The 25,847-nt window shown below is 50.3% G+C and overlaps 1 protein-coding gene across 1 annotated transcript in view; it reads right to left on the reverse strand.

Moving 5' to 3' along the window:
• LOC114003792 (ALS2 C-terminal-like protein) overlaps positions 1-11,225 on the reverse strand; it is a 29,550-nt gene extending 18,325 nt beyond the window's left edge. Inside the window, exons 1-8 of the mRNA XM_039388335.1 lie at positions 11,219-11,225; positions 7,644-7,752; positions 6,248-6,440; positions 4,773-4,838; positions 4,098-4,263; positions 3,499-3,627; positions 3,077-3,196; positions 427-503 (exon numbers count right to left, since the gene is read on the reverse strand). Coding sequence (XP_039244269.1) covers positions 427-503; positions 3,077-3,196; positions 3,499-3,627; positions 4,098-4,263; positions 4,773-4,838; positions 6,248-6,440; positions 7,644-7,752; positions 11,219-11,221 — 863 coding nt within the window. The 5' untranslated portion in view covers positions 11,222-11,225. The remainder of the gene's footprint in view (positions 1-426; positions 504-3,076; positions 3,197-3,498; positions 3,628-4,097; positions 4,264-4,772; positions 4,839-6,247; positions 6,441-7,643; positions 7,753-11,218) is intronic.
• Between the last annotated feature and the right edge of the window lie 14,622 nt (positions 11,226-25,847).

Genomic DNA, 25,847 nt, shown 5'->3' on the forward strand with positions numbered 1-25,847 from the left:
TGGACATCAGGAGGAATTTCTTGCTGGAAAGGGTGGTCAGGCCTTGGCAGGGGCTGCCCATTGAGGTTTGGAGTTCCCAGCCCTGGAGGTGCCCAAGGAAGGCCTGGATGTGGCACTCAGAGCTCTGGGCTGGGGGACGAGGTGGGCATCGGGGACAAGGTGGGGATCAGTCATAGGGTGGACTCTGTGCCCTTGAAGGGCTTTTCCAACCTCAGTGATCCTGGGATTCCAGTCTGTCAGCCAAGGTGAGCAAAGCCCAAGCTGCTCTGAGCCCACCTGAAAGGTGCCTCAATGCCCCCCAGCCCAACCCCACCGGTTGGAAAGGACATGGCACAAAGTTTTGAGTCGTTTCCTCACAGTTTCACAATCAACTGGAACATTTCTTATAATTTTTCCTTAAGATCCAAGTGGGAATTCCTCACTTACAGCCCCGGAGCCGATTTCTCTCCGCAGTTTTCATCCACCCACACGAGCTTCAGGTCAAAACTCTGGAAGCTGTTTCCCTGGAACAGAAGGGAGGAGATGTTCCTGTTAGTGGTGTCAACATCCCACTTTGCCCTCGCTCTGAAAATCCATGGAATGGCAGAGCCAGACTGGCAGCACTGGGAATTCCCTCCTTTGTGGTCCACACAACTCTCCCACACCACGATAAAGACCTTGGAGGCTAAAAATGAAGGAAGGAGAAGGAAGGAAGTTCTTAGTTTAACACTTCTAAATGGTATCTCAAAAGGTCACAGCTACAACAGACCCTCTTAGATGACACTTCTCTCTACAGGAGTGTCTGTCCTATCACATGGCAACACTCCCAAATCATTCCAGAGCAGCTGTGGCTGCCCCAGCCCTGGAAGTGTCCAAGGCCAGGTTGGAGCAACCTGGGATAGTGGAAGGTGCCCTTGTCCATGGCAGGGGGTTGGAATGAGATGATCCTTAAAGTCTCTTCCAACCCAAACCATTCCATGATCTATCCATGATTTGGACTTCAATTGGCACAGCCAAAAATGGCCCACGAGTGCAATGTTTAAGTCATTATTATTTAGAGTCACTATTTTGACCAATAACACCCCAAACAGAAGACACTAAAATGGTTGAAACCCTGGGCAAAGACTATAGTTAATTTTACTATATTTAATTTTACCATATTTAATTTTACCATTTTTAATTTTACCATTTTTAATTTTACCATATTTATTTTTCCTCCATTTATTTTTCCTCCATTTATTTTTCCTCCATTTATTTTTCCTCCATTTATTTTTTCCTCCATTTATTTTTTCCTCCATTTATTTTTTCCTACATTTATTTTTCCCACATTTATTTTTCCCACATTTATTTTTCCCACATTTATTTTTCCTACACTTAATTTTAGACTACATTTAATTTTAAAATAAATAATTTCATTTTGCAGTATTTAATTTTAAATTTACAATCAGAGTCACGTGCGAGGATGGGGTTGGCCAAGCTCAGGTAGGAGGACTATGGAGTCCACCACGAATTAATCACTGACGTATCCAACAGATTTGGGAAGGGAGGAATGTTCAGATTCCCAGCCCTCATTTGCAGACCCCTCCCAGCCACCCAAGGCCACCAGTTCAATCCCAGCCCAGTTCCATCCCCAAGAGATGGGACACACTGGGTGGGACCTGGGGCTGAAGAGAGATGTTGGAAGGACTTGAGGAGCACAGTTGTCTCTCCCAAAGTGCCAAGGTCACAGAAGGGACTGGCCAAAAGATCACCCACCACAGGGGGAACCTGAGATAAGCACGGAAGGGAGGAATTTGGGACAGGAAGGTGCTGATCCCAAGGCCTGGTGGAGGTCAGATTCCCATTGTGGGAAAGGAAACAACTGCTCCCACACATCACTCCAGTTATGGGAACAACACCTGCAACCACCCCATGGAGACCCAAAACTTGGGCTGTACCAAGGTGGTACCTCCAGGACCACTCCAGGACCCCACCAAGAAGCCCAGGGTGAAGAAGGACCACCAGGACACCACTGGATCCACAGGTGGTGATGATCTTCTCTCTCCCCCTCCTCTCTTTTCTATTCTTTCTCTCTTTCTCCCTCATTTACTGTCAAATAAAATCCACATTATTGCCTTGGGCACACGGTCTCGTTTGCACCTTCATTTGGGCAGAGGCATCTCCCACCGTGGCACCACCAGAGATGTGGATCCCTCTTAGCAGTCACCCCATGCTCTCCTCTTAGTCAAAGGAGCTGAGGACGTGATTCAACTCAGCCTAATTTTAGCACCCAAAATAGGTCAGCTGAACCACACCCAGCACAGGTTTCTCTCCCTGGCTATAAAGGGAGCCCGGGGGCACCTGCTCCCAGCAGGATCAGAGCAGGGCTGAGGAATCCACTGTGGAAAGCTGGAAGAGACAATCACCACCCTGTTCCCTCAGGCCTAGACCCCGTGTTCTCACAAAGGCTCCAGTTTGGGAGGGTTTGGAAGGTGCAGCAGCTCCCAGGGCAGCATGTGTGGACACCTGAGGGGCTGGCACTTGACTAAAGAGAGGAGAACATGAAGAGAGCCCTGTCAGATCACAGAGCAAGCCAAGCTGGGCTTAACGTGCTACAGAACAGCTTTGAACGTGTCTTATTCATCCTGCTGGCCATGGCTGCACAGACACTCCCTGTCTGCCCCACACCCAGGCCCAAAAATATCCCAAAGAGCCCCAAAACCACCTGCAGCATCTGCTGTTGTGCCACCAATACAGTCAAGCATGGCGGGTCCTATTTAGTTCATACAGTGTTACATCCTTGAGCCACCAGGCCCTTTGGTCCTTTTTGGCCCACTTTGGTCCTTTAAATAAGTGAGGACCAAAATCAGCTGCAGGAATGGGCTTGGATCACTCCAAAGGTGCCTGTGGTGCACACTGACCGAGGGAAGTGCCGTGGATGTTCCTCTCTTCCTTCTCCTTTAGGTTTTCCTTTATTCTCCAGTGCAAACCACGGGTGGACGGACCTGAGACAAAGTTTCCCCGACAGCCAAGCTCTGCTGTGTCTTCAACGCCAGAGGAACCTGAATTCCTCTGTCCTTTCTCCATCCAGCCCCTCTGGGGGGGCTGCAAGACTCACCTGGATGAGCACGAGGACGTCGTCGAAGAGCAGGATCCGGTCGGAGCGGTTGGTGCTGGTGGAGATGGGAAGGTTCTTGCTGTCCTCCAGCAGCCTCCTCTCGGGAACACACAGCATGTCCTGCACACAGGGAAGCACAGGATGGAGCACCAAAACATCAGGAGCTGGGAGAGGACACCCAATCCAAGCCAAGAGCTCCTGCAAGGCCCAGCTGAGCCAGGGTGGAGGCTGCGACAGCAGAACTGGACTCAGAGCTTAACTTTAAACCACCCAGTGACCATCAGGTCTCTCCAACACTTTCACCCAGCCCTGCTCTGGTGACTTCAAGCCTCAAATTCTTGATCCATGTTCAGCTTCCTCCAGGGATACAGAGAAATGTAAGACCTTCAAATGAGGCTCCCCTTTCTCCAGCCAGGACTCACCGTGAACTTGCAGCCCAAGGATTTCCATAAGGCCTTGGTAAAACAGGCTTCATCCAGGACCTGGCTGATGAAAGATTCCAGCTTCACGTACTCCTGGATGACACTGGTGACCACGTCCTTCTCAGGGCCCTGGGAAAAGAAGGCAGGGCTTGAGCAACACCTTCAACCCCGGGCCGAGGGAATTTCAGGTTGGATATCAGGAATACCTCCTCACTGAAAGAGGGGTTAAACATCGGAACGGGGCTTCCCAGGGAAGTGGTGGAGTCACCAGCCCTGGAAGTGCTCAAAAAACAAGTGGATGTGGCACTTCATGATATGGTTTAGTGGCAATGGTGGTGTTTGGCCCAAGGTTGGACTTGATAATCTTGGAGGTCTTTTCCAACCTTAATGATTCCGTGATTCAGGCATGAGAACGAACCCTCCAACCCCCCTTTTCCAGGAAGGCCTCCCAAATCCAGCCACCAGCAGAAATGAGCAACCCCAGGCCAGTCATTCGACCTTCAGCAGCTCCTCCCCGTGATGAGAATTTGGATTCCCCGGCACATCCCCGGAGCCCCACGGCGTTAATGAGCCAGCCAACATCCCACCGAGTTTCCCACCTCTTTGAGGGCCTCCTTGAGCGTGGTGAGGAGCAGGAGGTACTGCTGGATGTGATCCCGGAGGGGTTTGTGCAGGACAGTGTACAGGGCCAGGGCCATGGAGCTCTCGGGCGTGAAGTCTGTCAGGAACTGCTTCAGCACCGTCTTGTGCAGCTTCCAGGCCTCGCTGCCAGGTGGGTAATTAAGGCAAAGGCTCATTAATTAGTTTTTCTGCAAACTGTCACTCCTCTGCCTCCCAAACTTCCCCGTGCTGCCTCTCCCTCAGAGAGGGTGACCACACGAAGGAGCAGGAGATGTTGAAGTGGTTGTGAATCTGCTCATACCCAGCGGTCGTCTTTTCATTTGCTGCTTCCACGAGACTCTGGGACAAGCAGTGGAGATTCCCTGCCAGATTCCCACAGCACCCTGGCCCACCTTTTACCTAAGCCCCCAAAATTCCCAATTTACAGGCTTTCACTCCTACAGAAGGAGTTTTGTGGGGATAGAAGGAGATGGAGAGAGTTCTGCAGAGGAGACCCATCATCCCGTGGCTGCCCCATCCCTGGAAGTGTCCAAGGCCAGGCTGGAGCAACCTGGGCTAGTGGAAGGTGTCCCTGCCCATGGCAGGGGGTGGCACTGGATGATCTTAAGGTCCCTCCCAACCCAAAACACTTGGGGATTCCATGGCCCACTGACCTTTTGCTCTTGGTGACGTGTTCGAAGCCTTGGACCACGACATAGTTTGCAAAGGTGACAAAATACCTGTTGGCAAGAAAAAAAACCAACCAGGACACACGGGCTGAGTCAGAGGTGGACACTGGGGAGGAGGTTTAACCAAAGGAAGCTGCTGGGAGGCTCCTCTACCCCCACAAAGAGGGAAGAGGACAAATTTAACAGCTCAGAGCGAGGCTGGTTTATGGTTTAGTTGATGTGGTGTTCAGTCAAAGGCTGGACTCGATCTTGGAGGTCTTTTCCAACCTCAAAGATTTCAGGATGAAGGGAAGAAGCTCATTTGAAAACGTCCTGTCACATCCACCTTTCCAAGGGAGGCCTGGAGAGGTGGAGCTACTGCACTTGTCCCCTTGGCCTCATTCCTTGTGCCCCCTTCCCCAGCTCCTTGGTTTGTTGCACTCGGAGCGTTACAGGGAGTTTAAATCATCCTGGCATTTGGCACCAGCAGAGGGAAACTTGTGCAACCGTCCTGGAAAGCAAATCTGCAAAGGCTGAGCTTAAAATAATGGCTTCAAACTGAAAGAGAGCAGAGTTAGGTGGGACATTGGGAAGGAATTCCTGGCTGGGAAGGTGTGGAGGCCCTGGCACAGGTTGCTCAGAGAAGATGAGGTTGCTCCTGGATCCCTGGAAGCGTCCAAGGCCAGGTTGGAGCAACCTGGGCTAATGGAATGTGTCTCTGCCCATGGCAGAGGGTGGCACTGGATGATCCTTAAGGTCCTTCCAACTCAACCTATTCCATGATTCCATGCAAGCATCAGGTCTCTCCTGCTGATGGTAAATCCCCACCAAGGTGTCCCTGGCCAATGCTTCCCGTCTCACACTAGAGGGAGTTCAAGCCATATTTTCCAAGCAAACACCACATTTTCTTCCCGTGGTGTTTTCAGTGAAGTCGTGTAGAATGTCCACACTAATTCTCATTTATCACCTTTGCCAGGGACACACATTTACTGCTGATTTTCAGGTCCCTTTCCCTCCTCCCCTCCCATTCCAAGGAGGATCAGGACTGCACAGGGTGAGTCAGCAGAGCTGGGGAGGAACCACCTCTTTTTTTTTTTCTTTTAACCTGACACCCAACAAAACCAGCTTTTTAATTTGAAAAGGAGGGGAAATAAGATCTTAAGATAAACTTCTCCTTTGTGTCACCCGAAACCTCAGCCTCAGTTTTCACCTGCCACGTGCCCGGGGCAAAAACCAGCTTTAATTCACCCAGCCAGCTCCCAAATGGAAGCACCCAGCTGCTCCAAACCCTGCTCCCACCAAGGCAAAGCTGGGGCAGCGCTTCCTAAAATTATTTCCAAGGGAAAATAACATTCCTCTCCTCAGCCCCCCTAGGGCTTTAAACTTGCTCGTGTCCCATGTCCCCTCTGCCAGCTCAGCCTCCGCCCTCCTAAATTTCTCTCTGACAAATCTAGTCCCTTATATCATTCCAGAACCCTTACTGGATGTAGATGCTGAGGAACAGGTCCCCTTTCCAGATGGTGTAAATGTCCTGGATGCAGGAGCGCTCGGAGTCGCCGCGTTTCTGTTTCAGTATCCGGTAGTTTTCCTCCGTGAGGTTCCAGAGGGCTTGGAATCGATCGTTGAGGAGCAGGAAGAGCTTGAAGTTCTCCTTCCCCTTCTGGTCATTTGGCTCTTGGAGGAAAAATGTGGAGGGGGGAAAAACACGGTGAGGAAGCCTTGACTTGTGGAATACTTTTCCTGTATCTAAAACTCAGTGTAAAGCACATTTATATAACGGGAGAGAGGCCACGGGATTGATCCTAATTATTATCCAAAGGATAAATGGAGTAATCCAGAGGTGATTAGAGGGCTGGAGCCCCTCTGCTCTGGAGCCAGGCTGGGAGAGCTGGGGGGGTTCACCTGGAGAAGAGAAGGCTCCAGGGAGAGCTGAGAGCCCCTGGCAGGGCCTGAAGGGGCTCCAGGAGAGCTGGAGAGGGACTGGGGACAAGGGATGGAGGGACAGGACACAGGGAACGGCTTTGAACTGAAAGAGGATGAATTTAGATGGTTTTTTGGGAAGGAATTCCTGGCTGGGAGGGTGGGGAGGCCCTGGCACAGATTTCCCAGAGAAGCTGTGGCTGCCGCTGGATCCCTGGAAGTGTCCAAGGCCAGGCTGGAGAAACCTGGGATAGAGGAAGGTGTCCCTGCCACTTTCCACGAGATGGTCTTTACTGTCCCTTCCCACCCAAACCATTCCATGAACTCTGTGCTGCTCAGCCACGAGCACCAGAGGGAAAATTTCTGCCCCTGGCCCAAAGAACCATTCCCAAAGAACCATTTCCAGTCTCCTTGGAGGCCAAAAAGGCAGTGACATGAGCGGGAACCACCCTCTGAGCCCAATCCAGTCCCACCGCTTTCAGCCAGACAGGCTCATGAATATTTATATGGATTTGTTGTGTCAGTGGAGCTGCTCTGAGGGCTGTTCCTGCCAGCTGGGAACCTGCACCCACGAGTTTTACCTCCAGAGATGGGCACAGCCACGGAACCAGAGCAGGGAGGGAGAATGGGAACAGTTTTGGGGTCACGCCTGCGCGAGATGCATTTGGGACTCATGGCCCACGCTGGAAACCAGCCCTGGAGTGGGTGTGCAGGTGATCCTGGTTAAAATGGGGAGTAACTTCTAAAAACCAGAGAACCACAGCCCTGGGCTTGACTGGCAGGCCATGCACATCCCTAAAAACCTCACTATCCTAAATCAAACATCTCCACAAACCGCTTACTCCGACAAAACACGGAGTTCCCACCGCGAATCCCTTCGGGGCTGTGCCGGTGACTCGAGGAACTTCAGTGACTCAAGGTGAGACCTTCAGACAGCCCCAAGCTCCTGTGACTTACCTGCCTGGAGCAGAGGCTTCAGGACCAGGGCATCGATCCGTGCCAGGCTTGCTGAGAAGGTCTCCTCCAGCTGGAGCAGAGAGGCCGCGGCTTCCTCCGCGCACATGTCCTGGACACGACACAGAGGGCACAAATCAACCCATCCATGGCACCTGCTGGTCCCTGAGGTCTTTCCCAACCTCAACAATCCCGTGGTTTTAGCTACTTTAAGGCTTCAGAGCTCCCGGCGAACAATCAGAAATCAAAAACCTCTCGTGCTCTTGACAGCGCACGCAGAAGTCGCGGCTGTCCCCAAAAACCTTGGAAGAGGAAGCAGAAACCCAACAGCTCGACACGAGCTGCTGCCACAGAACACGACCAACCACATCCCCAAACTGGAGATCTTCTCCAGAAGGGCCACAAACCCCCTTCCAAGCCCTAAATTCCTTGTGTCAATCCTGCCTGGTGCCAGCTCCGCTCTCCCAGCAGACCACCCCTGAAGGCCCAAGGCAGCAGAGGACGAAGCAGAGCATCTCTTCCCACCTCTCTCACCGCTTTCCTGCCCGGGTGCCTCAACCTGCACATTTTGGGCTGGCAGGGGGTTGTCCAGCGCTGCAGGGCCGTGCCAGCCATCCCAAACGTGCAGCTCTGGCAGAGGGGCAGAGCTCTGGAGCTGCTCCTTTCCCAGCAGGGCGCTGCCCTCCCCGCTGCTGTTGCTGCAGTGTCACGGCCGCCGCGTCACCCAGGAAAAGTTGCTCAAAGCGGGAAGTCGGCAGCAAACCCCACGTGAGCAAAGTGGGGCAGCTTCCCCCCCTTTCCCAGCCCCAGCTCCCAAAGGAAATGCATCAGAGGATGTGGGCACAGCCAGCTGAGAGTGTGTCAGCCCTGCTCTGGGAAAAGCTCAGCAGGTGAAGAAACCTCGGGCACAATCAGCCGATGTCACCAAAGGGGATAAAAACACAGAATTGCGAGAGTCTTGGAGCTTTGGGGAGCAAAACAGAGAATTCAAGGCACTGGATATTGAATCCCACGATGGTTTGGGTTGGAAGGGACCTTAAGGATCATACAATTCCACTCCCTGCCATGGGCAGGGGCACCTTCCACTAGCCCAGCTTGCTCCAACCTGGCCTTGGACACTTCCAGGGGTGGGGCAGCCACAGCTTCTCTGGGAAATCTGCTCTAGTACCTCCCCACCTTCACAGTAAAGAATTTTTTCCACATATCCAATCTCTTTGCACACTTATTCCAGCTCAGTCAGGTAAAGAAGGCTGGAATTCTGTCACCCGGTGAACAAAGACACCACTTCTCATCCAGAGGGCAAAGGAAACATCTGGGACCATCCAAGAGCCCCCAGAGGTCATGAGGGGTCCACGTATCGTGACAATGCCAAGGTTTATGTGGAAAATCAGCCTCTGAGGGTGGAAACTCCCACTGGAAAACAAAGTAGCCCCCTGCCTGCTCCAGGTTGCCCCGAGGAATGAGATCTCCCCAGAAGAATGTTCTCCAGAGCACGAGACATCTGTTTGTTCTGCTCAAATGAAGGTAAGAGAAAGCCACACAGTGATTAGAGAGGAGACACATCCCAATACTCCTGTAGGAACAGGAAAAAGACCCGGAGAAACCACTCCTGGAGGAGTCTTTGTGGCTCATCCCTCCCTGGTCCGTGCCCTGAGTGTGACAGTGAGGGCAGAGAAAAAGGGTGGGAAAACTAAGGCTAAAGGGTTGCTGGGCATCCAAGAGATGGGAGCAGCCTGGAGGAACATTCATCCTCGATGGGGTCTGTCCAAAGCTCCTAAATGAGCATTTCAGTAGGAAAACCCGGGAGCCACAGCAGGTGTTTACACCCAATCCCAGGAAATCGCCAGAAAGTTGGATGGAACAGATAGAAAACCAAGCCAGGAGATGTTCTGATGGAATGCTGAGCTTCGTTGTCAGCTCTCCACAGAACCCCTCTGGATTTTGTAGCTCTGAGGCAGCTGTTCCAGCAGGAAAAAAGTGTGGAAAGGCCCAGAGATTCCGTCTGTGACACAAAGTTTGTCATGGAACACACATCCAGTCGAACAACCTGCACGAGGAGGGAATTAAGGAACCAACTGGCCACGCACAGAAGGACTATCCATCTTCCATCTTCCTCCTGGGAATCCCCCTCTGTGCTGAAGTGGAGATTATCAGGCCACATTTAGATGGGAGAAGCCCAGCACAATGCCAGATTTCGGGAATGCTGAGGGCGTTTTCCCGCTGAACCAGGCGGGATGTCCACGCCACGACCACGTTTGCTGCAGCCCCTCCTCTCCTTGAGCTCTTCCCTTCCCCTGCACCAGCCATCCTGAAAAAACATGGTGCCTTTGCAGCCCTTCCAAGCTCATCCATCCTCGGAGTTCACGGTGTTCCTACTCCCGGATACCTCGGGAATGAGGCCAGGCCATCCCGTTGGCACACACAGGCCTCAAACGGGCCAAGTTTTCCCTTCCTTGCCCTTGGATGAGCATCCAAGTCACTGCTGCCTTGCAGCTGAAGAGGTTCCTTCCTCCTCCAGCCCGTACCTAGTGAGGAAATCATCCCCACAGAGGCAGGGACTGCAGAATTCCAGACTGGTTTGGGTTGGAAAGTGCCTAAAGATCATCTCATTCCATGGGCAGGGACACCTTCCACTAGGCCAGGTTGCTCCAACCCAGCCTGGGACACTTCCAAGGATGGGGCAGCCACAAGTTCTAGTTTTAAAATAAATAAAAGCATTTCAAACTGAGGCCAAGAGGCACTAAAACCACTTCTCTGCCAGGGCAATCCAACTCTTCCTCTCCTTTTGCTTTTCACTCTCTCAGTCACTGAACACAGACCTAATTATCCATTTCCTGCCCTTGGACAGCTCAACATCTGGATAATCAGGATTAATCTGATCCAAAACAGGGGTTTATTGCGAGGGAAACAGGGATTAGCACTCAGGGTTGGGTTTAGGGGTGTGAGGGGAGAGGAAAAAATTTGTTTGAGCTGCATCAAACCTTCTCATTTCCAGGTTATTTTTTCCCCTGGCTCTGTTCCCCAGCACAGTTTGATGCACCATCCCATAAACACGTCCAGGAGCAGGGTGTGATCTCCACACTTCATTAACAGCTCCATAAACCCAGGAGATCCTCAGGCCAACTCTGGTGGACAACACCAAGACGTTTTTCCCCCTTTCTGTCCCAAGTTTTGCTGCTTTTCCCCCCATTTCAAACATCCTCCTGCATCTTAATCGAGCTTCCAACCCTCATCCCCCCCCCTCACGTGTCACCCTCCAGCTGAGTCTGCATTCAGGCTGCCACAAAGGCTGTCCTGCCATGTGGAAAAACAATCCCACACTTTGTTTAACCACCGGAGCAAATTGTGGGAGCAAATTCTCCCGTTCAGATCCCGCTCCCTGTGGAGGCTCCGCCGCTCCTGGGGGGTGAACTGGAGCCGCCTCAGGAGCAGAAACACTCAAACCCCGGGTGAGTTAGGAGGTAATTGGGAATTAACAGGGCAGAAAGACAATCAAACCCTCATTCCCAACCTTTTATGCTCCCATTTAGCAGCATAAAAAGGGGGAGGGAGAGAAGAACTTGGACGGAGATTTTTACCATGAGTGACCGAAGCGGAAGAACCAGGCAGGGTCTGACTGAACGTTTCCTTTCCTGTGGGAAATTGCTGAGCAGGACAACAATGAAATTAGGTAGGAAAGGTTTAAAAACACAGCAAAATGGACAGATTTGAGCACAAGACCCTCAGCTTTTTGGTCATGAAGCCACACAACAAACATCTGCAGCACAGCAGCGTCCTCAAGCAACAGGGACAACCCGGGAGGGACAGCAGGACATCTGACCTCTAATTAAGCCACAGAACTCGCTGTTTTTCCCAAGAGAACACTCTACATCCATCAAAAACAGCTGGATGAGTCCTCAGAGGGAAGAAGGGGGGGAAATCAATTAAAAGGTAATAAAAACAAAGGGATCGACTCCAGCTCGGGAAGTCCCCGAGGAGGCAAAACCCACACACAGAGAGGAAATATTACCACAACAATTCCCAGTTTTTGTGGTGTTCTTCTCCAGGAATATCCTGCACTGTGAGGGGTGACACAGCCTGGCTGGATGCTGCTGATTTTTTAGCCATCACTCATAAAAACTGGTCACCAAGAAGACACAATGCGAGGTTTTCAAAGCATTGCCCGGGTTCAAATCCCAGCAAATTCCGGATAACTGCGTGGCCAGGAGCTGCCAAGGGGTCAAACAAGCATTCAGCACTCTCTTCAGGAAGAGCTGAAAATGCAGAATTGATTTTTTAGCCCCAGGAAAACATGTTTCCCCCCCCCCTCAAAAAAACTTTGGTCTTTTGTGTCTTTAAACAGAAAATCAGGAAAAACAGGAAGTTCTGTAGGAGGGAAGGAAGTGCTCTCTTTTTTTCTTTTTTTTTTTTTTGCAGGAATAGGGGAGGCAAAAGCTTTGCACAACCCCCATCTGACCCAGCTGCTTTTATTTCTTTCCCAAACCCCCACTGGAAGCACGTGTCCCCTTCCTGAGGAAGTTCACTCTTCACCTACTAAAAACAACCATCAACCTCTGGTCGGCTCCAAAAGGTCAAAATCCCTCTGAAGCCCTTTCTGAAGGCTGAATTCCCACCCCAGACACCCTTTGGAACAGAAAAGAGGCAGGTGAAAAGCTGGATTGAAGGCCAGTTTCAGCGAGATAAGTGGATTTTGGGGCATCCCAAATCTCTCCACTGCAGAATTAAAGAGCTCAAAGGACTTGTTGACAAGCCAAGCTGAGGAAGATCACTCTCACCATAATTAAGGATGTCATTAAGCCACAGCAAAGAGCCAGGCCTGATAAGGCCCACAGGCAAAATGATGTTTACTTAGTGGTTTAATCCCCCCTGGCCTTGTAGTTCCCATTATCCTTATCACTTACAAGGAGCTTATGTGTGTGTGGAAGTGGAATTGTTCTGACCCAGCACCATGGAATGGCTTGGGATTCCTGGATAAAACTCCAAACCACACCTGGAACAGCTCCAGGTGGTCTGGAGGCAGCAAAGGGAAGGAGAGGATGAGAAGAGAGGAGTGGAAATATGGGAAAGGCAGAAAAAAGAGCTTGAGACAACCTTTGTGGCACAGCTTTGCCAGAGCTCCTTTCCCTGGAAATCACACTCCCGAAAATATAGGATGGTTTGGGTTGGAAGGGACCTGAAAATCCATCCAGTTCCACCCCCTGGCACGGGCAGGGGCATCTTCCACCATCCCAAGCTGCTCCAAGCCCAATCCAACCGGCCTTGGGCACAACGTGCATCCTCTGCTCTCCCAAATAAATGGGATTTCAGCTCAAAAGGCAAGAACAAGGACAGAGCACTGCACAGTTGGGGTTTAGGAGGTGTCACCATCCCCATCAGAGCAGGTTGGAGTCAGACCTTGAGTGTCAGAGCCGGAATTACAGCCTGGAAACCACCCCAGAGGCACCAACACCCCCAGAGGGGTGTCCTTGGGGACAGTGGGAGAGGTGGCAGCAGAAGTGTGGCACGGAGGAGATGGAGCTCAGGGGCACCAACATCACCCCTGACCCTTCCTGGGCACTCAGCACCCCCAGAACTCCAGCAGGGCCAGAGAAAAAAACACCATAAAGCTGCAAACTGCCTGCACTAATTTAAAAAAAAACTGCACTAATTTAAAAAAAAACCTGCACTAATTTAAAAAAACCCTGCACTAATTTAAAAAAAACCTGCACTAATTTAAAAAAAAAACCTGCACTAATTTAAAAAAAAACCTGCACTAATTTAAAAAAAACTGCACTAATTTACCTGGTTTCTTAGGGAGAGAAGAGAGGAGATTTTTTTTTTTAAATTTTTATTTTTTATGGGTTTGTGTTCTTCTTGGTGATGTCTGTTTGTATTGAATAATTTGTTCCTTTTTTAAAATGTAAGAGGTATATATATGTATATTTCTAACGTTAAATAACTGATTTTTTTCAAGTTTTTTTCTTAAAAAGAGGAGAGAAAAAAATATTTTTTTTCAGGAAGAAAACTTTGGAGGTGTCTGGCTCCACCAAATCTTCCCAAGGGAGGCTCTGGATCCCTGCCCTGCCTGCTCTGCCTTTGGACACCTCCACTCTCCTCTCCTCCCACCCCACTGATGGTTGTTTATGCAAAACGTCCCTCACAAACAAACCCTCCCAGATCTGCCCTTCCAAGTGATCCATGCAAAGCCCAGGAATTCCAGAGCATCTCCAATCCCTGCCAGAACCAGGGCAGGGCTGGAATCTGTGCAAAGGAACTGGAATGAGGAGAAAAAAAAGCCTTGCTTGGATCTGTTTAATCCCTTGTTTAATCCCTTGTTTAATCCCTGCACCCAGCCCAGCCTTTCTCTGCTTCTGTTTGGGTTCCTTAAACTCACTCACAGGGTCATGTTTGGGTTGGAAAAGACCTTAAGGATCATCCCATTCCAACCTGGCCACGGGCAGGGACACCTTCCATTATCCCAGCTTGCTCCAACCTGGCCTTGGACACTTCCAGGGATCCAGGGGCAGCCACAGCTTCTCTGGGAAATCCAGTCCAGGGCCTCCCCACCCTCCCAGCCAGGAATTCCTTCCCAATATCCCATCTAATCCTTCCCAGAGGGAAGCCATTCCCCCTTGTCCTGTCCCTCCACCCCTCATCCAAAGTCCCCCTCCAGCTCTCCTGGAGCCCCTTCATGCACTGAAAGGCTGCAACCAGGTCTCCCTGGAGCTTCCTCTCCTTGAAAAACCCAGGACATTCCCAGGAATGGTGCCCAGCACCATTAAGAACGATCCCAAATGAAGAACTCCCTAATTTTTCCACCTCTCTTCAGCGCCCGGGGCCTTTTCCCAGGGCAGAGCAGTCGGAAGCTTCTGGTGCTGCATCAAACCCTCCAGGGGCTCTTCGAGGACAAATGAGAAGCTCCACAGAGTCTCTCCAGTGCTTCCCAACCTCTGATCATCATTCCAAGCCACCACAATCCAACCCCCCAGGTCCTCTGCTGACCTGCAGAGCCGGGCAGGAGCTCCCGACAAAAACTCTTTCACAAGAAAATTCCTGCTTGCTGAGCCCAAAGCACTTTGCATGAGCCCTCTCCAGTTCCACAGGAATGTAAACAATGCCCGAGCAGGTCAGGCCTGTGGGCCAGCTGGGCTGGCAGTAAAACCCAGAGCTCTTATTTAGCAAACAAACACGAGCTGGGTCACTCTCTGAGCTCCTTTCCCCGGGAATTCCCTCACCGACCAACTGCGGCGTTCGGGATCTCCAAAGCTCCAACCCTATTCCTTGTGTCTCCCTACGGGGGGGGGAATTTTTCCCTGGATTTCTCTCATCCCTCTCAAACTCGCTCCAAAATCCACTGCTGAGCCGAAGGCAGGGTTCTCTGAAGGACAATTCCTCCCGGTTTCCTCGGAGATCCTCCACAAATCCCATCTTGCAGCTCATTGGGAACTGAAGTCCTCACAAAAGGAATATCGAAATTCCCAAGCTCAGGGAGCAGCTGCAAGTTCTAGGAAGCTTCCAGGCATAGGAAGCTTCCACCAGGAGACAGAGCCTTTGGGTCAGGCCCAAATTAAACCAAGCTCAAGTTTAAAACCAGCCCCTCCCGTGACCTGCCGCTCCCCCTCTTTCGGCTCCAGACACGGCATCGTTTGTTATTTTTATAAAAGCCTTCAATTGGTTGCTTTTCCCCCCATAATTGACCCGGATTTTTCCCTGAGCACCTGGAATCTCCTGACCACCTGGAATCTCCTGACCACCTGGAATCTCCCGACCACCTCCCCGCCCCCGCAGAAACCCGGCGGAGCTAATCAGGAGCTAATCAGCCTCTCTCGCCCTAATTAGCGGGGGATCGATTTCTTTGTCGGGCGAGATGTGCAAGCCCAGCAGCGACACAAACACACACACACGCATTGCCGGCCTTACTTCATCAGCCCTGAGCTGCCAGGTGAGGCTGGAAAATCCCTCTGGAAGCAGGAGCGAGCCCCAACCCCCGGAGGATCGGGCGGGAGAGACGCGGGGCGTGCACAGAAAACACAGCCCGGGACAACTCGTGGGTCGCAGCTTTGTAGCAGCTCCTCTGCCCTGATCCCGCACCCCCAAAATCACACAGCTTTGGGATGGGGTGGGTGGGAAGGGACCTTCAAATCCACCCTGCATGGGCAGGGACACCTCCCGCCAGAGCAGGTGGTCTAAGTGAAAGCAAGGAGAGGGTTTAAGCAAGCCTAGACTAGGCTGGGGATTAAATACCTCAAAGACAACGTTTTAAAGCAAAGCCGGTGTGTTTTATGAAGCAGAAAGCGCGTGAAAATGCAGTTTACGCTCCGCACTTCTGGTCCCTCGCGGAGTTAAATTTCCACCCTCCAAAACTTTCCTCCGGGACTTGGAGCAAATTCCCTTCACCGGCCCCTTCCAAGGCTGATCCTAAACCCCTCCGAGAGCTAAGCCGAGCCTGAGGATCAACAGGACACCACCCCCCCAGCCCCCCGAGCGGCACTTGGAGGACGTACCGGGCACAAGGCGGGCGATGCTCCGGGAGCGGCTCCTCGGAGCTGCCCGAGCCCCGAATTCCCGGGACCTTCCCGAGCCCCCGAATTGCCGGGAGCTGCCCGAGCCCCCGAATTGCCGGGAGCTGCCCGAGCCCCCGAATTGCCGGGAGCTGCCCGAGCCCCCGAATTGCCGGGAGATTCCCGAGCCCCGAATTGCCGGGAGCTGCCCGAGCCCCGAATTGCCGGGAGCTGCCCGGGCCCCCGAATTCCCGGGAGCTGCCGGCGCTGCCTTCTCGTCCCTGTTCTCCTCCTCTCCTCTCCTGTCTCCTGTCCCCTCCCAGCCTGCCCTGCCCTCCCACAGCTCCGGGCCCGGCCCGGAGCTCAGACACCCCCAGAGCCCCCGCACGGTTACGAAACCCCGAGCGACGAGAGCTCCGAAGCTGCTCCTTGGCACTGGATTTTTATATATATATAAAATATATATATATAAAAAAATGTATATATAATATATAGATAAAAATATATATATATAATATATAGATAAAATATATAAAAATATATGTAAATTGTATAAATTATAAATATATATTAAATATATGTAAAAATAAATATAAAAATATATATTACATATACTATATATAAAATATATACATATATAATATTATAGATATATATAAATTATAAATATATATTAAAAATATAAAAATATATAAAATATATAAATATACAATATTATGAATATATATAAATGTATATTAAAAATATATAAAAATATATATAAAATATATAAATATATAATATTATAAATATATATGAATTATAAATGTATTTTAAAAATATGGGACGGGAACCGAGGGAAATGGGACGGGAACGGAGGGAAACGGGATGGGAACCGAGGGAAACGGGATGGGAACCGAGGGAAACGGGATGGGAACCGAGGGAAACGGGATGGGAACCGAGGGAAACGGGATGGGAACCGAGGGAAATGGGATGTTTCCTGCAATTCAGAGCTGGGACAGCCTGGCCGGGACCCGACATCCCCTCCTGCACCTCAGCCCTCGGGAACCATCTCCCCTCCTCCCAGAAAAACCCTAAATACGACCCCGAAACCCTAAAGTTGATTTTTCCAGGGAGACCCAAAGTCCTTCCCAGCCCCTCTCCTGCAGCTCCTAAAGAGTTTCTCCAGTTGATCCCAAATTACAGCAGAGTTTTCAGCCACCAGGAACCATTTCCCCTACTAAAAAAAACCCCAAAACTGGGGTTCATTTATCAGGAGGGCCCAGAGTTCATTTATCAGGAGGGTTCAGAGTCCTCCCCAGCCCCTCTCCTGCAGCTCCTAAAGAGTTTCTCCAGTTGACCCCAAATTACAGCAGAGTCTTCAGCCACCAGGAACCATTTCCCCTCCTAAAAAAACCCCAAAAACTAATCCCCAAACCCCCAAGTTCATTTATCAGGAGGGCTCAGAGTCCTCCCCAGCCCCTCTCCTGCAGCTCCTAAAGCATGACAGAGTTTCTCCAGTTGATCCCAAATTACAGCAGATCCTCTGCTCCCCTCAGCCACCAGGAATCACTTCCCTTCTTCCCAGAAAAATCCTAAACGTGACCCCAAAACCCCCAAGTCCATTTATCAGGAGGACCCAGAGTCCACCTCCTGCAGCTCCCAAAGCACAACAGCATTTTTCCAGCTGATCCCAAATTACAGCAGCTTCCTCAGCCACCAGGAACCACTTCCCCTCCTTCTAAAACCAACCCTAAAACCAATCCCAAAAACCCAAAATTCATTTTCCCAGGAGGACCCAGAGTCCATCTCCTGCAGCTCAGACACCTCCCAAAGCACGACAGCGTTTTTCCAGCTGATCCCAAATTACAGCAGAGTCCTCAGCCACCAGGAACCTTTTCCCCTCCTTCTAAAACCAACCCTAAAACCAATCCCAAAAACCCAAAATTCATTTTCCCAGGAGGACCCAGAGTCCATCTCCTGCAGCTCAGACACCTCCCAAAGCACGACAACGTTTCTCCAGTTGATCCCAAATTACAGCTTATCCTCTGCTCCACCTCAGGAGTCACTTCCCTTCTTCCCAGAAAAACCCTAAACATGACCCCAAAACCCCCAAGTCTATTTATCAGGAGGACCCAGAGTCCACCTCCTGCAGCTCCCAAAGCACAACAGCATTTTTCCAGCTGATCCCAAATTACAGCAGAGTCCTCAGCCACCAGGAACCTTTTCCCCTCCTTCTAAAAAAAACCCTAAAACCAACCCCAAAAGCCCGACATTCATTTTCCCAGGAGGACCCAGAGCCCATCTCCTGCATCCCAAAAAGGCTGCCCCAAAAAAACCCTCTCCTGCCTCAGCCCAAAGAGCCCAAACAAAGCCCCTTTCTCTCCCGGGCTCCGACGTGTCCCGACTCGGCATTTTGCCTGCTCTTCCCTGGCAATGGGATTCCCAACCCTTTCCCAAACTCCTGGAACTCGCTGAGGGATCAGGCCGGGTTGTTTTCCAGAGGAGGATGCTCAGGGTGGAGCAGGAGATGCCTCAATCCCCCTTTTGTTGCCAGAGGTTCTCCCATTGTGTTGATTTCCTTCCCGCTTTCCCGGCCTCCCGGGGTTTTTAAGGAGAGGGATGTGTCTCGAACTCCTGAGCAGGCAGAGCAGCAACCCTTGGATCCAGGGTTTAATTCCTGAGAATAATTAATCCAGGGAATAATTCCTGCCCAGGGAATGGGAAGGATGAACAATGAGCTCTGCATGCTGAGGAATCAGAGCCGGGGAGCAGGACTTGGACTTTTTGCTTCCAGGCCAAAATTTGGGATGAAATCAATTTTCCACATCTCACCCCCAAGGGATGGGATGGCAGAGAGGTGCCTCCAATCCTTTAAAAATCCTTGTGGAGGTGCTTCATCCCAGGAGGAATTCCCACCCTCCAGAGAGGAGGGAGGGCTTCAGAGATCCAGTTTCCCCGTGGAGCACGAACGTCTGGGAATCTCCAGCTCCCCCTTGGAATTGTGAAAGCCAAGGAATTCTGCTCTGGAGAGCCCTCCTGAAGGTCTTGTGCTTAAACCCACCTTTGGGTCTGGCCTTTGGGCTCAGCTTTGGGGGTTGTTTCTGCACAGCTTTGCTCGGGTGATGTGTTGTCCATCCTTTGGATTCCTGGTTTTTTCCCGGTTATATTTTAATCCCAGCCTGGTTGGAATTTAATTCCATGTTGAAACTGTGTTAAAAGCTGGGTTAAGAGTTTGGTTTGGGACAACTCTTTCACTTTTCCTTGTGCTTCCTCAGCCAAGTTGTGTTTCCAGTCACTCAGCTGGATTTCCTAAAACACTCGGAATTTGCACAAAAATCAGGATATTTCCCACCATCAGCTGGTTCCAACCCATGGCAGGGTGGTTGGAACTGGATGATTTTTAAGGTTCCTTCTCAACCCAAACCATTCCAGGATTTCTATGGCAAGTCCCAAACCATATTTTGCAAATATAGGTGAGTTTTGGTCCTGATCAACCCAGAGAAGAAAAGGCCCATTTCGATCTCGGGAACTTGTTGGGTTTAAATCTTGAATCAAAAAAAAACCCAAAAACCCCCCAAACCACCAAAAAAATAGACCTGAGAAACTTTCAATAAATAAATAAACACTTAAAAATTGTAATAAATAAACACTTAAAAAATAATCAGGCACATATTGACAGAGGCAGCTTTTCTTACATTAAAAAAAAGGAGTTTTTTCAGAGCTGAGCTGCTTCTGGTAACGGCTTTTATTTAATAAAGGCAGTGGTTTTCCATGGAATTCTTTGGAAACCCTCCCTATCAGCTCCACCATTATCTGACCAGATCTTTACTAATTAAATTACCTCTGGCTGAAGCCACAGAAGTGGAACACAGAGCACGTTGGGGGATCATTCCCAGCTGGGAGCTTTGGGAATGCTACAAGTGTCCATCACTCTCCAGACAGCAATTCCAGGGGCAGGGGGACAGTCAGGCTTTGTATTTTGCTCTCCTGCTTGCCCTCAGTTTTAAATCTTTATTTCCTCCCCGGAAATAAAAGTTCCCTGAGGGAATATGGGTTTAAAATCTGGTTTAAAACCGAGCTTAAGACCAGCACTAGGAAGGAGGGAGCGGGAGAGGCACCGACGACCACGTGGTCTCCAAGGGGTTGGTTTTAAAGGCACCCCAGCCCATCATTCTTTGACCACCTGTGCAAATTAAAGGCATTTTCCACCCTAGAAATCCCCAAATAGGTTTGGTGAAGGAAAGTCTCCAAGGAGGGGCTCCCCTGCTCAGGGTTTCTCACCCTGAGGCCAGAAGGACCCGCCCGAGTTCCCCCCAAATGTTTCCTTTCACAGGTTCATGGAGTGGGTTGGGTTGGAAGGGACCTTAAAAATCATCTCATTCCAACCCCCTGCCACGGGCAGGGACACCTTCCACCAGCCCAGATTGCTCCAACCTGGCCTTGGACACCTGCAGGGATGAGACATCCACAATTTCTCTTGGCAGCCTCCCTCAGTGTCTCAGAGTTCCCTCCAAATCCAGCTTCCCTGAAACTACTTTTTGGTTTATTTTGGGTCTTTTTTTTTTTTTAATCTCAAGTCTATTTATAGACTTGAGATTATTTTGACAGAGGAACATATCTCTATGTCTCTATATTCTATGTATATTTTATATATATACCTATATTCTATTTATATCCTGGAATCATAAAGGTTGGAAAAGAACTCAACAATTATCAAAATCAAAAATCTTCATCCTGATGTGCCCCTGGGATGTCCTGAGGGGTAAAGGAAGCTGCTGATTTTTTAAAAAAATCCTTTAAAATAAAAAAAAAAGATTCCTTTTTGGAATGAAAAGGGAGCTATATGATCCAGGGATTTATAGGGATATCTCTATATCTCTATATTCTAGGCTGTTTGAAGAGCTGGAAAAAAATATAGGGGAAAAAAAAAAAACCCTTTTTGTTCCTCCAACAAAAGATATGATTGTTGAGTTCTTTTCCAACCTTTATGATTCCAGGATATAAATAGAATATAGGTGTATATATATAGAATATAAATAGAATATAGAGATATGCCTATAAATCCCTGGATCATATAGCTCCCTTTTCATTCCAAAAAGGAATCTTTATCTTTTTTAAAGGATTTTTAAAAAAATCAGCAGCTTCCTTTACCTCTCAGGACATCCCAGGGGCACATCAGGATCAAGATTTTTGATCCTCCAGCAAAAGATATGGTTGGATTTGGTGATTGTTGAGTTCTTCTCCAACCTTTATAGTTCAAGGATATAAAGAGAATATAGGTATATATATATAGAATATAAATAGAATATAGAGATATGCCTATAAATCCCTGGATCATATAGCTCCCTTTTCATTCCAAAAAGGGACCTTTTTTTTTTTAAGGATTTTTAACAAAATCAGCAGCTTCCTTTACCCCTCAGGGCATCCCAGAGGCACATCAGGATCAAGAGTTTTGATCCTCCAGCAAAAGATATGGTTGGACTTCATGACTATTGAGTTCTTTTCCAACCTTTATGATTCCAGGATATAAATAGAATATAGGTATATATCTAGAATATAAATAGAATATAAATATAGAGAGATATCCCTATAAATCCCAGGATCATATAGCTCCCTTTTCATTCCAAAAAGGGACCTTTTTTTTTTTTTTAAAGGATTTTTTTTAAAAAATCAGCAGCTTCCTTTACCCCTCAGGGCATCCCAGAGGCACATCAGGATCAAGTGAGAGAGATGGAGAAGTGAATGCAAATCTCCCCATTCCAACCTGATATTTCTGCTCCAGGAATGCCACAGGGCCATCCAAGGACTTGGCAAAAGAACAGGGAAGTCCCAGCCCCTGGAATCTCCTTGGATCTGTCATCCTTTAAGGGTCTGACCACCCCAGCCAGGAGCAACGAGCTGAAACCCTCAGATTCCCTCAGCCAGGGGGTTCCCAGAGCCCAGGGAGATCCAATCCAAGCCTGGAATCACGTGCCTGGCAAGCCCAGGAGCCCGGGATTTGTCTGTGCCAAGTGTGCAATTATTCCCATCCCATGCAAAAAGGAGTTTCACAACCTCCTGGATAATCCAGCTCGGCCCTGTTCTCCTCACTGAGGCAACACAAGGCTTTTCCATGAAGGATGGGGGAGGTGGGATTGGAAAACAAGGCATGAGAAGTGGGATCAAGGGACGGGGACAGACGTGTTGGCAACAACTGAGCTACTGTTCGGCAGGAAATCAGTGTAAAAAATTCCATATTTAGGTCTAGAAGTCCTAGAAAAGTCGATTGGAGACGTTCCCCAGACCCACAGGAGGGTGCACAGAAGGATTCACTTCCAACAGGAGGAATACTCCTGTATTCCTATCCAGGAGAGGACAGTCAGACAAAACCAGCACCAGACTGGCCAAGAGCAGGACGAGCACAGAACAAGAGTAAGGAGAGAAAGTATGGAAAAAACACCCATTTGTGCTCCAAAGCTTTCCTTGCCAGGCTTGATTCCATACAGAGAATCCATAAAAAATGAAGGGATTGACTTCCCAGGAGCCTGTGTCAAACAATGGCACTGAAACTCCCGCGAGCCCAACAAAAGAACTGTTTCAAATTCACCACATTATCTCCATCATGGTCAGAATTGTTGGCAAAAATCCTGGATTTGCCACCCAGAAAGAAAGGCCTCTGCTCCTTGAGACAAGTGAAACAACAGAGACTATTACAAGGACTGTTAAAATAACATTTAAACTTTTTCTGTGTATTGTATAATAGCACCAGTAACTATGAATCGAGTTCAGAGCCTAAATTTACATTTGGATGAGGGGATCGAGGGCATCCTCAGTCACTTTGCAGAGGACACCGAGTTGGGTGGGATGGTAAAAACCATCTGGCTTCAACCCCCTGCCATGGGCAGGGACACCTTCCCCAAGACCTGGTTGCTGGTGGGTGGGATGTGGATCTGCTGGAGGGCAGGAAGGCTCCACAGAGGGATCTGGGCAGGCTGGATCCATGGGATCCATGGGCCAAAGCCAACAGAGTGAAGGTCCTGAGTCCTGCACTTGGGTGACAACAACCCCTTGGAATGCTCCAGGATAGGGCAGAGGGGCTGGAAAGCTGGGAAAGAACCTGGGGGTGCTGGTGACAGAGGCTGGACGTGAGCCCAGGTGGCCAAGAAGGCCAAAGGCAGCGGGCTTGGACCCCAAATAGTGTGGGATCTGGAGCAGGGCAGGGATTGTCCCCCTGTGCTGGCACTGCTGAGGCACCTCCAGCCCTGGGGGCAGTTCTGGGGTCTCCAATACAGGACATGGAGGGGCTGGAGCGTGTGCAGGGAAGGAAAGGGAGCTGGGAAGGGGCTGGAGCAGCAGGAACAGCTGAGGGAGCTGGGGGGGCTCAGCCTGGAGAAAAGGAGGCTCAGGGGGGACCTTCTGGCTCTGCAACCCCCTGACAGGAGGGGGGAGAAGGGTGGAATCAGTCTCTGCTCCCAAGGAACAAGGGACAGGAGGAGAGGGAACGGCCTCCAGCTGTGCCAGGGGAGGCTCAGGCTGGATATTGGGAAAATTCCTCCTGGGAAGGGCTGTCCAGCCCTGGCACAGCTGCCCAGGGCAGGGGTGGAGTCCCCATTCCTAAAAGGATTTCAAAGCCCTGTGGATGTGGCCCCTGGGGACATGGGGTGGTGCTGGGGAACAGTTTGACTGAATGACCTTACAGACCTTTTCCAACCTGCCCAACTCCATAATTCATGAAGGCTGCCCAGTGGGGACATTTCAGCCTCGGCTGAGCAGCCACATGACCTAAATTCCATTTCCCTGCTGTTCCCATGACCTTTGGAAGTTCCCCCCCACCCCAGCTCTCCTCTGTGGAGCAGGAGCTGCTCCTGGTGCTGTCCCTGGTCTGGGACAGACCCAGTCCTGAGCCCAGAGCTCCAGGTGTGTCCCCTCCCTGTGACCTGGGGCCGTTGTTTCCACCCTGAGGGCACAGGGGTGACATCAGGTGCTCGTCCATCTGGGTGTAGCTGCCATCCAGAGGTCAGGGATGGCATTGCTGGCAAAACTTTGGAAAGCCCACATGGTTTCCAGGCACTTTGGGAAGACACCAAGCCCCAAATCCCATCCAAAGGCAGGAGCTCCCTCGGGACACCAAACCACATGGAATGACATGCCCCAGGTGCTTTCTACTCACTAAAAAAACCCTTATTCTTACTCCACAGAGCAAAACAGATGGACATTCCACTCCTTGGAAAGCCCTTCCAAGGTGCTTTCTGCACCCTAAACCCTTATTCTTACTCCACGGAGCAAAACAGATGGACATTCCAGTCCCTGGAAAGCCCTTATGGCTTCCAGGCACTTTGGGAAGATGCCAGGCCCCACATCCCACCCAAAGCCAGGAGCTCCCTCAGGACACCAAACCTCGTGGAATTACCTGCCCAAAGTGCTTTCTGCTCACTAAAACAACCCTAATTCTTACTCTAGAGAGCAAAACAAATGGAAATTCCAGTCCTTGGGGCTGGACCTTCAACAGTGACCTCTGGCCAGCCCAAGAAATCCATCAGGACTCCAAGTGAGGATTAACTTCCCGCATCAGCAAACACGGAATCGAGGAACCCTTTTCCAAACGAGCCCCGCGGTGCCCACTTGGCTCCAAGAATGAAACGTGACTCATTCATCTAAACTATTTCTTGCTCTGTGGCAGCTTGTCTGATCTAAGGCCTTGCTCAAGAGGGCTGGCAGTCAGTCCTAACTCCGTAGGACGTGCAGGAAGCTGGAAAGCAGGAAAACAGACACGGAGAATCCCATTTTCCTCTGTCAGCAGCAAACCATCACCTGCCAGCTCAGAACAGCTGCTTCCTCTATGCAAAGTTCTCTGGAGCCATGGTATCCAGATTTCTGAGCCTTTTGGTGCTCAGTTGGGTAATTTTCTAGAAAACTACTTCATTTCCATGAGTTTTTTGGGCTTTGGGACAGCCCGGATGGGGCCGGCACCGAACCCGCAGGATTTGACTGCAGGAGGGGGGTGACTCTCCCCAGGGCTCTTTCAGCAGGGTGGAGATGAAATCCTGGGGCCTTCTTCCCACTCCTTGGAAGTGGGAAGCTGCTGGATGAGAGCAATCCCACAGCCAGAGGCATCTTGGAATGTGGAGGTGGGAAAGGGGGAGCGAAGGTGCTGAGCTACAGAGGAGAGAGACTCATGGAAAGGGGGATGGAGAGCAAAAATCAACTTACAAATCTGTCTTAATCCATGGGATATTTCTTGTGGGCAGGCCCAGCCCCACCCCACCACCCCCAGGGGTTTTATGGCACCTCCTAAAAAAAAAAAAAAAGCCTCCATTTGGTTTGGGAAGGCTGGGAAAAGCTTTTCTCAAACACCAGCAGGGTGGGAGAAGATGATGAGGACCGAGAAGATGACGAGGATTGAGAAGATGACAAGGACCAGGCGGTGCAGGAGCAACTCTGAGCTCAGAGAAAGCCTCAGCCCAGTCTTCCACCCATCCCTGCCCCTTCCCAGCTGCCAGATTTCCCTCTGGGACAGCAGGACAGAGCAGCCAGGCCGTCAGTGACTCACCCTGGTGAGACCACGACAAGGTCCCAGGAGATAAAGCAAACCAGGAGGAGACCTGGACCTGATGAAGTCAAAGATGGTCTGGAGGCCCCTTAAAACATCCCTTCCAAACCAAACCCTCCTGGCATTCCATGACCTTCCAACACTGGTGTCCTTCTCCTTGCCTCCAAGCGACCTTCCCGCGGCTCCAAAGGATCCACATCCAACCCCTCCCTTCAG

The sequence above is a fragment of the Pipra filicauda genome, unplaced genomic scaffold (assembly GCF_003945595.2).
Source record: "Pipra filicauda isolate LSUMZ 115617 unplaced genomic scaffold, ASM394559v2 scaffold633_size201376_pilon, whole genome shotgun sequence".
Lineage (NCBI taxonomy): Eukaryota > Metazoa > Chordata > Aves > Passeriformes > Pipridae > Pipra > Pipra filicauda.